This window comes from Haliotis rufescens, unplaced genomic scaffold (assembly GCF_023055435.1).
Source record: "Haliotis rufescens isolate VD_foot unplaced genomic scaffold, xgHalRufe1.0.p SCAF_53, whole genome shotgun sequence".
Taxonomy (NCBI): domain Eukaryota; kingdom Metazoa; phylum Mollusca; class Gastropoda; order Lepetellida; family Haliotidae; genus Haliotis; species Haliotis rufescens.
The window spans coordinates 2267283-2282949 of record NW_025964257.1 but is presented as its reverse complement, the minus strand read 5'-3'; the positions used below and the strand labels follow the sequence as shown (position 1 = coordinate 2282949).

Below are 15667 nucleotides of genomic sequence, written 5' to 3'. Positions count from 1 at the left end.
GTTGATATACTTATGGAGTCAAACAACTGCACATGTTCGTTGTAGCTGAGATCAGAGATCTCATTTAACAATATTGACACATCAGGGACCAGCTTGGTTTTACACATTTCAGTTATACTATTAAACAGTATTGTTCTTGCAGGTTGATAAAATCGTCGTTCGAATGAGTAGTGATAATCGATTTTACACGGATAACTGCAGAGACCGTTACAGTTCGATGTCGCCAGAATTGTTTCATTCTGTCTGATGGTTACCTCATGCGAATAACAAGCCTGTATCTCACAATATTAAACTGCACATGTATTATGTTGAACTGGATTTAAAAACAATATTCTACGTTGAATGTAAAGATCCACAATCAACAGTGTCTTTATATGACACGTGGTTATGTCTTGGTGGATTGCTGTTCTAAACTTTTGGAACCTCAGTATTCATCCCATAAATGTTTCACCTTATGGTCAACAGCCGTGTCAAGCAAGCTTAGTGTTTTTCCCCAACAGTTGTTTGAAAAGTTCACCCTGTCACAAATTGTACCACCGCTCTTATCAACTGAATCTAGTGTCGGAAATTATTAGGTGTGTGAGTGAGTGAGTGAGTGAGGTAGGGGGTTGGTGGGTGGAGAGGTTGACATGAGTAAATTACAACATAAAAAAAAGATTGGTTAATGGAATCAAATAATTTAGTGAAAGGATGGGACCAACATATGAGGTTAATATCTCTCTGGTAGACATCGCAGAGGTCAGTTTTCAACCATCGCGGATAGAAGAAGTCATAGTCATTGAGTGCAGGATGATGTACTTTGAAATATGTCATTAGGACTTAGTCGCCCTTATTGTCTTTGGGTCATGCAACAGTAATGGGCGGACTGCATATGACAGTCGGGTGAAACAATTTACACATCTGGGGAACTGTCCTAGTTTGACTGATTCATGTGGTCATGAATTATGAGTATGATTGATACATTTAGACTACTTTCTGTAATTATTTGTTAAGTATATAGCTGGGGTTATTGCAAAGTGATCTGCTTAGTAACTTGTGATGTAACAACAAGTGCTTGTGGAGAAAGAAGTGATAGCAATGCGAAATTATATGTATACAACTCAAAAGAAATTAAGGAACACTGATATATTTGCACTTAAAATGTGCACATGTGTAGTAAATTCAATAATGACCGAGTATACAGTAAGAAAGAATTATGAACAATCCACTACATTTCATAACGTGAACAAGTGTTGATGACCATAATGTCACTGGTGTCAAAATTGGAAATCCAGGCCATGAGAGAAAAGTCAGCCACACATGCAACACGACGACACCTCATGGATGTCACTAATGTCTGTAGTGTGTTCTGTGGGATAGCATGCCACTCCAAACTCAGCCACTGAGCTTGCTGGCGCAGATCTTGAGGTGGAGGGTGGTTCTCCCTAACACGTTTCGTTAACAGATCCCATATATGTGCCAAATCAGGATAATATGCTGGACATTCCATGCGAGTAACATTGTTTTGTCCCAGAAAGTCAGTAACTATGCGTGCACGATGAGGTCTAGCATTGTCATCCTTGAAAACCGCCTGTATGGGTATTCGATGAAGACAAGGAATCAGCATTGGTCTCAGAATCTCATCCCTGTAGCGAACAGCATTCAAGTTCCCGTTGATGACATACAGATTGGTTTTGTGATGAAATGAAAAGACGGCCCACACCATGGCACTACCCCAACAAAACGATTGTGCTCACGGACTTTGATGTCAGCAAAACGCTCCCCACGCCTTCTGTAGACAAGAACACGACCGTCATTATGCTGCAATGAGAATAGAGATTCGTCAGAAAAAAGAACTGCTGACCACTGTTGTCCTGTCCACTGTCGCTGTTGCCGTGCCCATGCGTCTCTGGCTGCTCTGTGACGCGGAAGAAGAAGCGGTCTAACGGCTTGACGTCGGGGCCTGATGTTTCTTTCCCTCATACGGTATCTTACGGTTTGGTCACTGACATTTGTTCCTGTTGCAGTCCTCAGTTGCCTTTGAAGATGGTTTTCTGTGACTGTTCTCCTCCTCAATGCTTCAACAACGACGTGCCTGTCTTCTCTTCCTGTTGTCACACGAGGGCGTCAGGACCTTGATCTATCGCATACTGTCCGTTTTTGTTGGAATCGGTGACGTAATCTGCAAATGACGGATGGACTAACATTTATCCTTCGAGCAGCTTCCCGCTGTGAAATATTCTCATTTAGCCACCCAGTAGCTCTGGCTCATTCTTCAATCGTGAGGTGTCGACTTTGTTGCATGTTGAACACAGTGATGCAGTTTCATAGCGACCTGCCTTTATCAACCCAAATTTCGCCCAAAAATTTCTTCTTGCTCGGGCTTCATGAGAATAAGCGAGCAAATGCACGATCTCCATTTTTACGGCAGCTGTGAGGAGATTACAAGAAAAAATTCCATGAAAATCAGTGTTCGTCAAAATGATCGTTGACGAGTTCAGTATGATTCAAATTCTTTGTTCTGGTCATGAAGTCACTTGAGTAAGGGTAGTCTTCAATATCAGTTCGTTAGCCGCCGATCAGGAGGCCATTTACCAAATTTAAAAGGAATCGAATGAACGGTGCTTCAAAATATCAGTGTTCCCTAAATTGTTCTGTATAGTTTGGAATGTGATTCAGTTACAGTGTGTAAATCTGAGTGTTGTAACAAGGTATGGTTGTGTGTTTAAGTTGAAAATAGAAAAAAGTGGAATTTAACTTATTTTGGTGTAATTAGTGATGGGTTGTTCTGGGTTGAGACAAGGCATGTTGTATGGTAGCCTGCATTGTGCAGGATATATGTACGTTGAGGTATAACTACATGCCTATATGACTTATTCCCCTCCCTTCATAGTCTGTGTCAAGGCAAGGTTTACATCCACATGTTTCTGAACGCCACGAGACAATCGGAACACTTGGGGAAAATATTTCAAACACAATTTGAAATATATTGATTGATCTTAATCTGAATGTAACCGGCTGCATTCTATGAAACCTAAATATCATTTCAGTTTCTTAGGACATTTTCAGAAAATTTAACAAAAATTACATAAGTAAATCATAATAATGTATGTTTGCTTGACTAAAGCAGTCTATCTGTAAGTGTTTGTAAATTTATGCTTGAAATTTCATGTATCCTTGTCTGGCTCAATACGTTTTATCCTGTTATTGATGCATTAGCGTAGGTCGGATCTGAAACAATAAGGGAGGAAATATGACCAGTTAAACATTCTTGTTCCAGCATCAAACTCCCAACAACGGTGAGGGACTGCTGTGCACACGTCACAAACCATCTGCAGGTCGGCAATTAAGAGAATAGCTAGATAAAGTAATCCTTCATAACAAACACTTCTTCACACTGATAAACATAAATGTAGATGTAATATATCTGCTTAACATGCCACAAAACGTCCTTTTCCATATATCAAATCATACACGGTTACCAACACCAGGTTACACAGCAATGGATCAACATTCAAAGAAAGTAGATTGGAATAAATTTTAACCTTTTACTTTCCTGTCCATGTTTTCATACGTATGTAACTCCACAGCTTCGTAGGTGGTTGGTGATCGCTCATGTAGATTTTCATACTCCGGCTCATGTGACACGCGACCTTTGTAACATGAAGACTAAATAAAGGCCATACAATTGATCAAATTAGCTATTGCAAACATTCAGGGCGATTGCACAGTTATCTCGTGTGGAACACATGTCCACCAATTGACATGTAAAACTAGGTGGTAGTGAGGTCTGTAACACGTGTTGGTTGGCAGAACAAACATTAAATTCTTCTGCAATAGCTGACATGGACTATTCGACTGCATGTGTATGATTTCACCTCTGTCAGCTAATTTGTATTCAAAGACAATATTAGTCTCCAACAAATGTATATTTTACATCCAGTTTAGAAATGATTGGACTCGTCCATGCTTCTTGTCACTTGTCAGGTCCCCTGATTCTTCCTCTAAGCCATTAACTCACTTTTAGTGTTTTCGTAGATCTTCAACTGGGAATATGGCTGGGTGGCGCACTCCTCAAACCTGGCATACAGACTAAGATCCTGGATATCTGCAATGTTTCAATCATAATACAACATGAAATTGTATTTTGCGTCAAAGATCAATGGCCTATAGGACATAACATTGCATTATATATGTTTCGTTATGCATCTCAGAAAATACATACATGTATCACATCCGTACTGACGGGTATAACTTAAAAACGTGAATGTTTAGATACAGTTTTTGTAGTTTGACATTTGGTATTCATAAGATTTATAAATTATTCCAAGGATGGATTATTATAAAATCGATGGTGAATAAATCCTTTCCTTAAATCGACACAAAAAAAACATACAAGAATGAAATGATACTCATTTTCAACATAGTCATAACCAAATCTAGAACAATTTGTACGTAACCGACATTCTTTATCAACAGCAGATCTACGGCTAGGCTCAATAATACAAAAATATACATTTGTCTCCACCGCCTTGAGGAATCCGAGCATAGCTTTTAACAGTATTCCAGTTATATCATGGCGTGTCAGCTTAATATGGGAGGGAAGCCCGATGTGATGCAGGTTTCAGACGTTTACCACTTCGGTGAAACCCACGCGCATGGGTATGGTGCTGATAAACCTAGAAACATAATCGGGGCGAACTGGGATTTCGAACCCACAATCATAGGTTTCTGGCATGCCCATGGGGCGCAACTCTGCAAAGCGAATCGCGGTGCCTTAGATGACTGGGCCCCATAATCCAGGCATAACCAAGTCCATATTTAAATAAAATGTCCTTAATGTAGGTGATCCATGATGTTCTGTTTACAATATCAAGTCCATATAACATTCGGTATGTTAGGAAGTCTTTTGTTATCTGTGAAGATCAGCGTAGTCCAAAAATTGATACATTTTGAAAGATATCACATGTATAAAGTGTTTCTGCCACAATCCACAAGAACAGCAGCATTATTAGCATTTTGGGTAAATACAAAATTCTCATGAAATACTTAGTTTGGATTCGTTCAATCTGTTCTTTGCTTTCAAATACCCATATTTATCCATCGTAGGTTAAGGTAGGAAACACCATCGTATAAAATAATCTTGACGGGCTATATATTTCCAGTCCAATACATAGATTATGAAATTTAAAGATAATTTGGCATTCTTTCTCTGCTTGTTCTTATAGTGTTGAGGTTGCGCTTGTCCATGCAGCTTAGGGTGTAAACATACCTCCAAGATATTTTTAATGAGAGACAACCCTAATCTGTATTCCTTTATAGAACCACTTGTTTATAATTTCGTAAATATCTTCCACAACAAAACAGCCTGATGCTTATCAATGTTAAAGAAAGTCCCCATCAGTCACAAAAATTACCCAAAACAGTCAATTTGATGTTGAAGATAGTTTAAGTCATCTGCATTAAAAAGTATTCATATAAAGTGAAAAATATTTGGCGCATCTTCAGAAATGAATATCCCATTAGCTTCCGATTCTGTCATTTCTGTTACTGCTATAGTGTCTACAGTGGCGTAGCCCTTTCGAAACCCTGTTTAATTTTCATATATACTGTTGTTATCATTTGCTTATTTCTGTAATCTTTCATTTAGGATTTTAGTAAAAAATGCAGTGAAATGTCTCTGTTCTGCACCTCATTAACAGATCCTTTCTTGTGAAGCGGACATATAATTGTTTACTCTATTCATACAGGTAATCGCCGCTGGTGAAATAAAAAGATTAAACAAAACAGGTGACATTATATCGAACTATTGTTGTAAAAGAATATAAAATGTATAGAACACCTTACCGGCATGTGGGATGGTGTGGATGTGAATTTCATCTATACATCTTCAATATATGAACGTAGCTACAACAATGTTACACCCAACGTATATGATTCAACACTAAACTCTCATAAGTCATGGAACGTATATTTAGTTATGAAATGCATTGTAAATAAAGGTGACCACGAGACAGTAGAATGAACAATATAAAGCACGTGACATTATTTTGATTGAAAAAAAGTTTAAAGACTGATGCTGGCCAATGAATACAATCCCTGTGGGACTATGACGCAACATTGGTCACTATCACAATATTTAAGACAGCCCAGATTTATTAATAATCTATCAATAAATGTTGTATATGTACTTTCCTGACTTCCTATCTAAATGATATGTTATGGAGCTGTTTGATTCTGTTAACCTCAAACAGTTATGTTCTGGCGTCACACAGCAGGATGTTCTTCAATGAGACAAAACAGCAACGTCATTAGTATCCTGGTAGAAAGGACATAAACATGAATTCATTTTGATCTTCTGGGTGCTTGTTTCGAGAATTCTGAATTGAATCTAAATCCTGTCCTACCTGTGTTGCTGCTTAGTGCAAAACATTCATGAAAATATCAAAATAATGTTCTTACCTGAGTTCTGAGTGTTGCCATTTGGTTGCTCCCGAATGTCTCTGAAGAGAAAATAAAGAGAATACAAACAAAACCTTTTCATCTAACAATTGATTGTGCTTGTTAACTTGATTATTAAGCATTACATAAATAACTTGCATCGATACAATGTTTTCTGAGTGCATTTTTGCGTTTCTGTAAAGACAAAAAAAATTTGAAAGGCACAACTTACCTGTCTTGAATCTGAGCAGCAGGTGTACCTGTAGTGAATAATACAAACCATAAATATCATGGCTAAAGTCACCAGGAAACATTCCTCGATGAACATCAATACACTTTACATAGTGACCTGTTTAAATAGACTGGTAGTTGTAAGTGCATAGTTTTGGATGATTATAAAATGTTTAATCATATGAATAGTTGACAGTGAGATCACACCTGCCTATGACTGATATACGTTTCAAGTGCTACTAGTTCAGTTATGCAGAGGCGCACAAGTTGCACAACCGCGTCGTGGCTTAAGGAGGTTGCTTTCTCTTTGTCATAAAAACTTGATGATTGATGGCTGCAATGTGTGGCATAATTATCTACGGCTCCACAATTCCCTGCGCAGATTCGCTTCCTTCAGGCGTGCAAGAAACACAGGTATAGTTTCTTTGCCTGATAATGTTTCACTGAAAGAATAGATCGGAGAACTGCAGAAAAACCAACATCGACGTTCACATTACCTTGATCATGTGTTGACAATAGGTGACGTCTTCTAAGATAGAGGAGTGCTGCTATGATAACAATGATGCATATCCCCAGCCCTACACCAAGGCCAATTCCAATTGATGACGCAGACACACCAGAATTGTCTGGATTTCCTGGTGATAGATAAATATAAACACATATGTCAATTTTTCCATTACATTGCAAGTTACATTTAGATAGTGTTACTGACAAACCTGACTAGAATAACAAACACTACTCTGAGTGTGTAAAGTCATGTAAAACATTTTCAAGTCTTCATAAACTAATATGTTTAATATATCATATTTACTTTTTGTTTCCTGTGACTCGACCTGTGTGAAGGGCCCCTCGCTGTTCTCCTCCCTGGTATTCCTGGCCATCACCTTGAACTCATACCGAGTTCCTGACTGGAGGCCTGCGACGTCAGCGTATACGTATCCCCCGGGGTTGTCCTCAAACTCCTGCGTCTCCCAATCCCCTGGCGTCTCCACTCTGTAGTACAGGAGGAATTTCTGTGTGTAATCTCCCCCAGGGTAGTTAGACTTCCATCTAAGCAGGATGCTGTTCAGTGTGGTGTTGACAGCCTTAAACTCCAGGGGGACCAACGGAGGTCCTGGGTAAAGAAATAATAAATGTCATTAAACAATATACTAGCGGCAAAGATGGAAACGTACAGCGTATGAATTGTTGTGTTCTATGCGTGAAAACACAAGCATTTGTGTACATATGCCTACGTCCACAGTTCGATCAGCATCAGAATATTTCAACAGGCACAATCACAGCAATGTCATCGCCATAATATACAACCTGCATACTATCCGTGCTAGGATCCAAACAGCATACAATTGCAACCTCTGTTCCATTGCTTCTATTCCCTCACACCCTGAAGGTCAAATAAATACGTTGATTAATTAAAATAAAGTCATTTGCATACCACTGATGAAACCAATTGCAAGGTTCAAACAAAAGCAAACAATTTACACGCTCATGTTATAGTCGGAATCGTACAATCGACTCTTCTTTAAGCATACATTTTTATTGGATATGGAAAGGATTTTGTTTGGACGTTTTGCACTAACGAAAATCAATAGACTATAGTGTGATATCTAGTTAGAGGACAGCAGTTGAATTGTAATGGGAAAATGAGTTTTACGTAGACATATCAGTTTTAACTCGTATATCCCAGTTTCGAACATAATGTTTGATTTAACAACTCATTCTTCTGGAACTTAATGTCCTTCATGTTGTTCTTTTCCTTTGGAAAATTCCGATTGTGTATAAAAAGAACTTTTTTTCAAAAATGTCAACAAAGTTTTGTGTGGATTTATGTAAAAAAAACGAATCAAATTGTATGAGAGTAAAAACATTAGTCTTTAATTTGAGTTTATAGCATACAATGGAATTACCTCCTACTGTCAAGTAAACCTCCGATCATTTACAACCAACTAGGTTACCTAAGCATTATACGTGTTTGTGTTCACTTGAACAATACTGCATTTGTTACACCGAAGATCCGGGTTCGATTCCTCACATGGGTCCAATGTGAGAGGTCCATTTCTGGTGTCGAGATGTTGCTGGAATATTTCTGAAAGAGGCATAAAACCATACGCACTCATTCACTGCATAAACAATACAGTTTCTACCTGATGCTGCCAAGTTGACCTCTGATGAATTACAGCCCACTACATTACACACAGTGACTGTGTAGACCCCGATGTCCTGTTCCTGGAAGTTCTGGATCTCCAGAGACACACTGAAGCCAGCATGCTGCACCTCCTTGTTGTTCTTCCGCAGTGTCACCTTACTTGACCTGACTGAGCCTGACCTGTTGACGGGGGTGTCCAGCTGTCCAAATGTCCAGTTATAGGATGTGTAATTCAGGTCACTGTTGTAGAAACTCTGGACCACTGTTGTGTTTGTTCCTACTTCAGCACCGAATCTTTGTTCAGAATCATCAGTGAACTTTGGACGTGCTGGAACAGGAAAACAATGAAGCCTCGAAAAAATACATAGAGGTTATCATGCTTCTGTGTTTGGGGATGGTAAATATCCTGTATTAGGAATAAACATTGTATTTAGCGATCTTAGGATACAGGATATTTTCAATCCCAATCCCCAAACACATTCAATTCTGTGCTTGAAAATCGCTTTCAATCTCTCACAAACATTACCGAAACATTGCAAGTTTTCCTGCAATGCGCGCATTAATATTTATTACATCACAGGGTAAGTGATGTGTCAGTCGGAGAGTGACAGTAGCCAATATAGTTCAAACATACCTCTAACACTGACACAGACTCTCTTCCTCTGTACTAACACTTCAGTCCTGCCTGTGACTGTGTTGTCCACTCTACACCCATACACAAAGTACACCTACCTCTAACATTGACACTGACTCTCTTACTCTGTACTAAGACATCATTCATGTCTGTGACTGTGTTGTCCACTCTACACACATACACAAAGCACACCTACCTCTAACATTGACACGGACTCTCTTCCTCTGTACTAACATATCATTCCTGTCTGTCAGTGTGTTGTCCACTCTACACTCATACACAAAGTAAACCTACCTCTAACATTGACACGGACTCTCTTCCTCTGTACTAACATATCATTCCTGTCTGTCAGTGTGTTGTCCACTCTACACTCATACACAAAGTAAACCTACCTCTAACATTTACACTGACTCTCTTCCTCTGTACTAACATATCATTCCTGTCTGTCAGTGTGTTGTTCACTCTACAATCATACACAAAGTACACCTTCCTTTAACTTTGACACTAACTTTCTTCCTCTGTACTAACATATCATTCCTGTATGTGACTGTATTGTCCACTTTACACTCATGCACAAGTAAACCTACCTCTAACTTCGACACTGACTCTATTCCTCTGTACTAACATATCATTCCTGTCTGTAAGTGTGTTGTCCACTCTACACTCATACACAAAGTACGCCTACCTCTAACATTGACACGGACTTTCTTCCTCTGTACTAACAGATCATTCCTGTCTGTGACTGTATTGTCCACTCTACACTCATACACAAAGTAAACCTACCTCTAACATTGACACTGACTCTCTTCCTCTGTACTAACACATCATTCATGTCTGTGACTGTGTTGTCCACCCTACACTCATACACAAAGTACACCTACCTCTAACATTGACACTGACTCTCTTCCTCTGTACTAACATATCATTCCTGTCTGTCAGTGTGTTGTCCACTCTACAATCATACACAAAGTGAACCTTCCTTTAACTTTGACACTAACTTTCTTCCTCTGTACTAACATATCATTCCTGTATGTGACTGTATTGTCAACTTTACACTCATGCACAAGTAAACCTACCTCTAACTTCGACACTGACTCTATTCCTCGGTACTAACATATCATTCCTGTCTGTTAGTGTGTTGTCCACTCTACACTCATACATAAAGTACACCTACCTCTAACATTGACACTGACACTCTTCCTCTGTACTAACAGATCATTCCTGTCTGTGACTGTGGTGTCCATTCTACACACATACACAAAGTACACCTACCTCTAACATTGACACTGACTCTCTTCCTCTGTACTAACACATCATTCCTGTCTGTGACTGTGTTGTCCACCCTACACTTATACACAAAGTACGCCTAAGTCTAACATTGACACTGACTCTCTTCCTTTAGACTAACACATCATTCCTGTCTGTCAGTGTGTTGTCCACTTTACACTCATGCACAAAGTAAACCTACCTCTAACTTCGACACTGACTCTATTCCTCTGTACTAACATATCATTCCTGTCTGTCAGTGTGTTGTCCAATCTGCACTCATACACAAAGTACACCTACCTCTAACATTGACACGGACTCTCTTCCACTGTACTAACACATCATTCCTGTCTGTGACTGTTTTGTCCACTCTCAATCATGCACAAAGTAAACCTACCTCTAACATTGACACTGACTCTCTTCCTCTGTACTAACACATCATTCCTGTCTGTGACTGTATTGTCCACCCTACACTCATACACAAAGTACACCTACCTCTAACATTGACACGGACTCTCTTCCTCTAGACTAACACATCATTCCTGTCTGGCAGTGTGTTGTCCACTTTACACTCAAGAACAAAGTAAACCTACCTCTAACTTCGACACTGAATCTCTTCCTCTGTACTAACACATCATTCCTGTCTGTCAGTGTGTTGTCCACACTCATACACAAAGTACGCCTACCTCTAACATTGACACTGACCCTCTTCCTCTGTACTAACACATCATTCATGTCTGTGGCTGTGTTGTCCAATCTGCACTCATACACAAAGTACACCTACCTCTAACATTGACACTGACCCTCTTCCTCTGTACTAACACATCATTCATGTCTGTGGCTGTGTTGTCCAATCTGCACTCATACACAAAGTACGCCTACCTCTAACATTGACACTGACCCTCTTCCTCTGTACTAACACATCATTCATGTCTGTGGCTGTGTTGTCCAATCTGCACTCATACACAAAGTACACCTACCTCTAACATTGACACTGACCCTCTTCCTCTGTACTAACACATCATTCATGTCTGTGGCTGTGTTGTCCAATCTGCACTCATACACAAAGTACACCTACCTCTAACATTGACACTGACTCTCTTCCTCTGTACTGACACATCATTCCTGTCTGTGACTGTGTTGTCCACTCTACACTCATACACAAAGTACACCTACCTCTAACTTTGACACTGACTCTCTTCCTCTGTACTAACATATCATTCCTGTATGTGTCTGTATATTCCACCCTACACTCATACACAAAGTTCGCCTAAGTCTAACATTGACACTGACTCTCTTCCTCTAGACTAACACATCATTCCTGTCTGGCAGTGTGTTGTCCACTTTACACTCATGCACAAAGTAAACCTACCTCTAATTTCGACACTGACTCTCTTCCTCTGTACTAACACATCATTCATGTCTGTGGCTGTGTTGTCCAATCTGCACTCATACACAAAGTACACCTACCTCTAACATTGACACGGACACTCTTCCTCTGTACTAACAGATCATTCCTGTCTGTGACTGTGGTGTCCATTCTACACACATACACAAAGTACACCTACCTCTAACATTGACACTGACTCTCTTCCTCTGTACTAACACATCATTCCTGTCTGTGACTGTGTTGTCCACCCTACACTTATACACAAAGTACGCCTAAGTCTAACATTGACACTGACTCTCTTCCTTTAGACTAACACATCATTCCTGTCTGTCAGTGTGTTGTCCACTTTACACTCATGCACAAAGTAAACCTACCTCTAACTTCGACACTGACTCTATTCCTCTGTACTAACATATCATTCCTGTCTGTCAGTGTGTTGTCCAATCTGCACTCATACACAAAGTACACCTACCTCTAACATTGACACGGACTCTCTTCCACTGTACTAACACATCATTCCTGTCTGTGACTGTTTTGTCCACTCTCAATCATGCACAAAGTAAACCTACCTCTAACACTGACACTGACTCTCTTCCTCTGTACTAACACATCATTCCTGTCTGTGACTGTATTGTCCACCCTACACTCATACACAAAGTACACCTACCTCTAACATTGACACGGACTCTCTTCCTCTAGACTAACACATCATTCCTGTCTGGCAGTGTGTTGTCCACTTTACACTCAAGAACAAAGTAAACCTACCTCTAACTTCGACACTGAATCTCTTCCTCTGTACTAACACATCATTCCTGTCTGTCAGTGTGTTGTCCACACTCATACACAAAGTACGCCTACCTCTAACATTGACACTGACCCTCTTCCTCTGTACTAACACATCATTCATGTCTGTGGCTGTGTTGTCCAATCTGCACTCATACACAAAGTACACCTACCTCTAACATTGACACTGACCCTCTTCCTCTGTACTAACACATCATTCATGTCTGTGGCTGTGTTGTCCAATCTGCACTCATACACAAAGTACACCTACCTCTAACATTGACACGGACTCTCTTCCTCTAGACTAACACATCATTCCTGTCTGGCAGTGTGTTGTCCACTTTACACTCAAGAACAAAGTAAACCTACCTCTAACTTCGACACTGAATCTCTTCCTCTGTACTAACACATCATTCCTGTCTGTCAGTGTGTTGTCCACACTCATACACAAAGTACGCCTACCTCTAACATTGACACTGACCCTCTTCCTCTGTACTAACACATCATTCATGTCTGTGGCTGTGTTGTCCAATCTGCACTCATACACAAAGTACACCTACCTCTAACATTGACACTGACCCTCTTCCTCTGTACTAACACATCATTCATGTCTGTGGCTGTGTTGTCCAATCTGCACTCATACACAAAGTACGCCTACCTCTAACATTGACACTGACCCTCTTCCTCTGTACTAACACATCATTCATGTCTGTGGCTGTGTTGTCCAATCTGCACTCATACACAAAGTACACCTACCTCTAACATTGACACTGACCCTCTTCCTCTGTACTAACACATCATTCATGTCTGTGGCTGTGTTGTCCAATCTGCACTCATACACAAAGTACACCTACCTCTAACATTGACACTGACTCTCTTCCTCTGTACTGACACATCATTCCTGTCTGTGACTGTGTTGTCCACTCTACACTCATACACAAAGTACACCTACCTCTAACTTTGACACTGACTCTCTTCCTCTGTACTAACATATCATTCCTGTATGTGTCTGTATATTCCACCCTACACTCATACACAAAGTTCGCCTAAGTCTAACATTGACACTGACTCTCTTCCTCTAGACTAACACATCATTCCTGTCTGGCAGTGTGTTGTCCACTTTACACTCATGCACAAAGTAAACCTACCTCTAATTTCGACACTGACTCTCTTCCTCTGTACTAACACATCATTCATGTCTGTGGCTGTGTTGTCCAATCTGCACTCATACACAAAGTACACCTACCTCTAACATTGACACGGACTCTCTTCCTCTGTACTAACACATCATTCCTGTCTGTGACTGTGGTGTCCATTCTACACACATACACAAAGTACACCTACCTCTAACATTGACACTGACTCTCTTCCTCTGTACTAACACATCATTCCTGTCTGTGACTGTGTTGTCCACCCTACACTTATACACAAAGTACGCCTAAGTCTAACTTTGACACTGACTCTCTTCCTTTAGACTAACACATCATTCCTGTCTGTCAGTGTGTTGTCCACTCTACACTCATGCACAAAGTAAACCTACCTCTAACTTCGACACTGACTCTATTCCTCTGTACTAACATATCATTCCTGTCTGTCAGTGTGTTGTCCAATCTGCACTCATACACAAAGTACACCTACCTCTAACATTCACACGGACTCTCTTCCACTGTACTAACACATCATTCCTGTCTGTGACTGTTTTGTCCACTCTCAATCATGCACAAAGTAAACCTACCTCTAACACTGACACTGACTCTCTTCCTCTGTACTAACACATCATTCCTGTCTGTGACTGTATTGTCCACCCTACACTCATACACAAAGTACACCTACCTCTAACATTGACACGGACTCTCTTCCTCTAGACTAACACATCATTCCTGTCTGGCAGTGTGTTGTCCACTTTACACTCAAGAACAAAGTAAACCTACCTCTAACTTCGACACTGAATCTCTTCCTCTGTACTAACACATCATTCCTGTCTGTCAGTGTGTTGTCCACACTCATACACAAAGTACGCCTACCTCTAACATTGACACTGACCCTCTTCCTCTGTACTAACACATCATTCATGTCTGTGGCTGTGTTGTCCAATCTGCACTCATACACAAAGTACACCTACCTCTAACATTGACACTGACCCTCTTCCTCTGTACTAACACATCATTCATGTCTGTGGCTGTGTTGTCCAATCTGCACTCATACACAAAGTACACCTACCTCTAACATTGACACTGACCCTCTTCCTCTGTACTAACACATCATTCATGTCTGTGGCTGTGTTGTCCAATCTGCACTCATACACAAAGTACACCTACCTCTAACATTGACACTGACTCTCTTCCTCTGTACTGACACATCATTCCTGTCTGTGACTGTGTTGTCCACTCTACACTCATACACAAAGTACACCTACCTCTAACTTTGACACTGACTCTCTTCCTCTGTACTAACATATCATTCCTGTATGTGTCTGTATATTCCACCCTACACTCATACACAAAGTTCGCCTAAGTCTAACATTGACACTGACTCTCTTCCTCTAGACTAACACATCATTCCTGTCTGGCAGTGTGTTGTCCACTTTACACTCATGCACAAAGTAAACCTACCTCTAATTTCGACACTGACTCTCTTCCTCTGTACTAACACATCATTCATGTCTGTGGCTGTGTTGTCCAATCTGCACTCATACACAAAGTACACCTACCTCTAACATTGACACGGACTCTCTTCCTCTGTACTAACACATCATTCCTGTCTGTGACTGTGGTGTCCATTCTACACACATACACAA

The 15667-nt window shown here is 40.3% G+C and overlaps 2 protein-coding genes across 3 annotated transcripts in view; both read right to left on the bottom strand.

Moving 5' to 3' along the window:
- The window catches only part of LOC124119591 (basement membrane-specific heparan sulfate proteoglycan core protein-like), a 189620-nt gene that overhangs the window by 69353 nt on the left and 104600 nt on the right, over positions 1–15667 (bottom strand). The window lies entirely within an intron of this gene.
- On the bottom strand, positions 8547–12774 carry LOC124125284. 2 transcript variants are annotated; one of them, XR_007218543.1, is made up of 2 exons: positions 12657–12774; positions 8547–9125 (listed from the first exon to the last, which is right to left on the bottom strand). XR_007218543.1 is itself a non-coding variant. In XM_048385076.1 (2 exons), the coding sequence occupies exons 1-2, from the start codon at positions 10261–10263 to the stop codon at positions 8680–8682; spliced, it is 495 nt and encodes a 164-aa protein (XP_048241033.1). In that variant the 5' UTR covers positions 10264–10383; the 3' UTR covers positions 8665–8679. The 2 variants fall into 2 exon arrangements, 1 of the variants encoding a protein (XP_048241033.1); XM_048385076.1 differs by lacking the exon at positions 12657–12774 and adding an exon at positions 10215–10383 and having other exon boundaries at positions 8665–9125.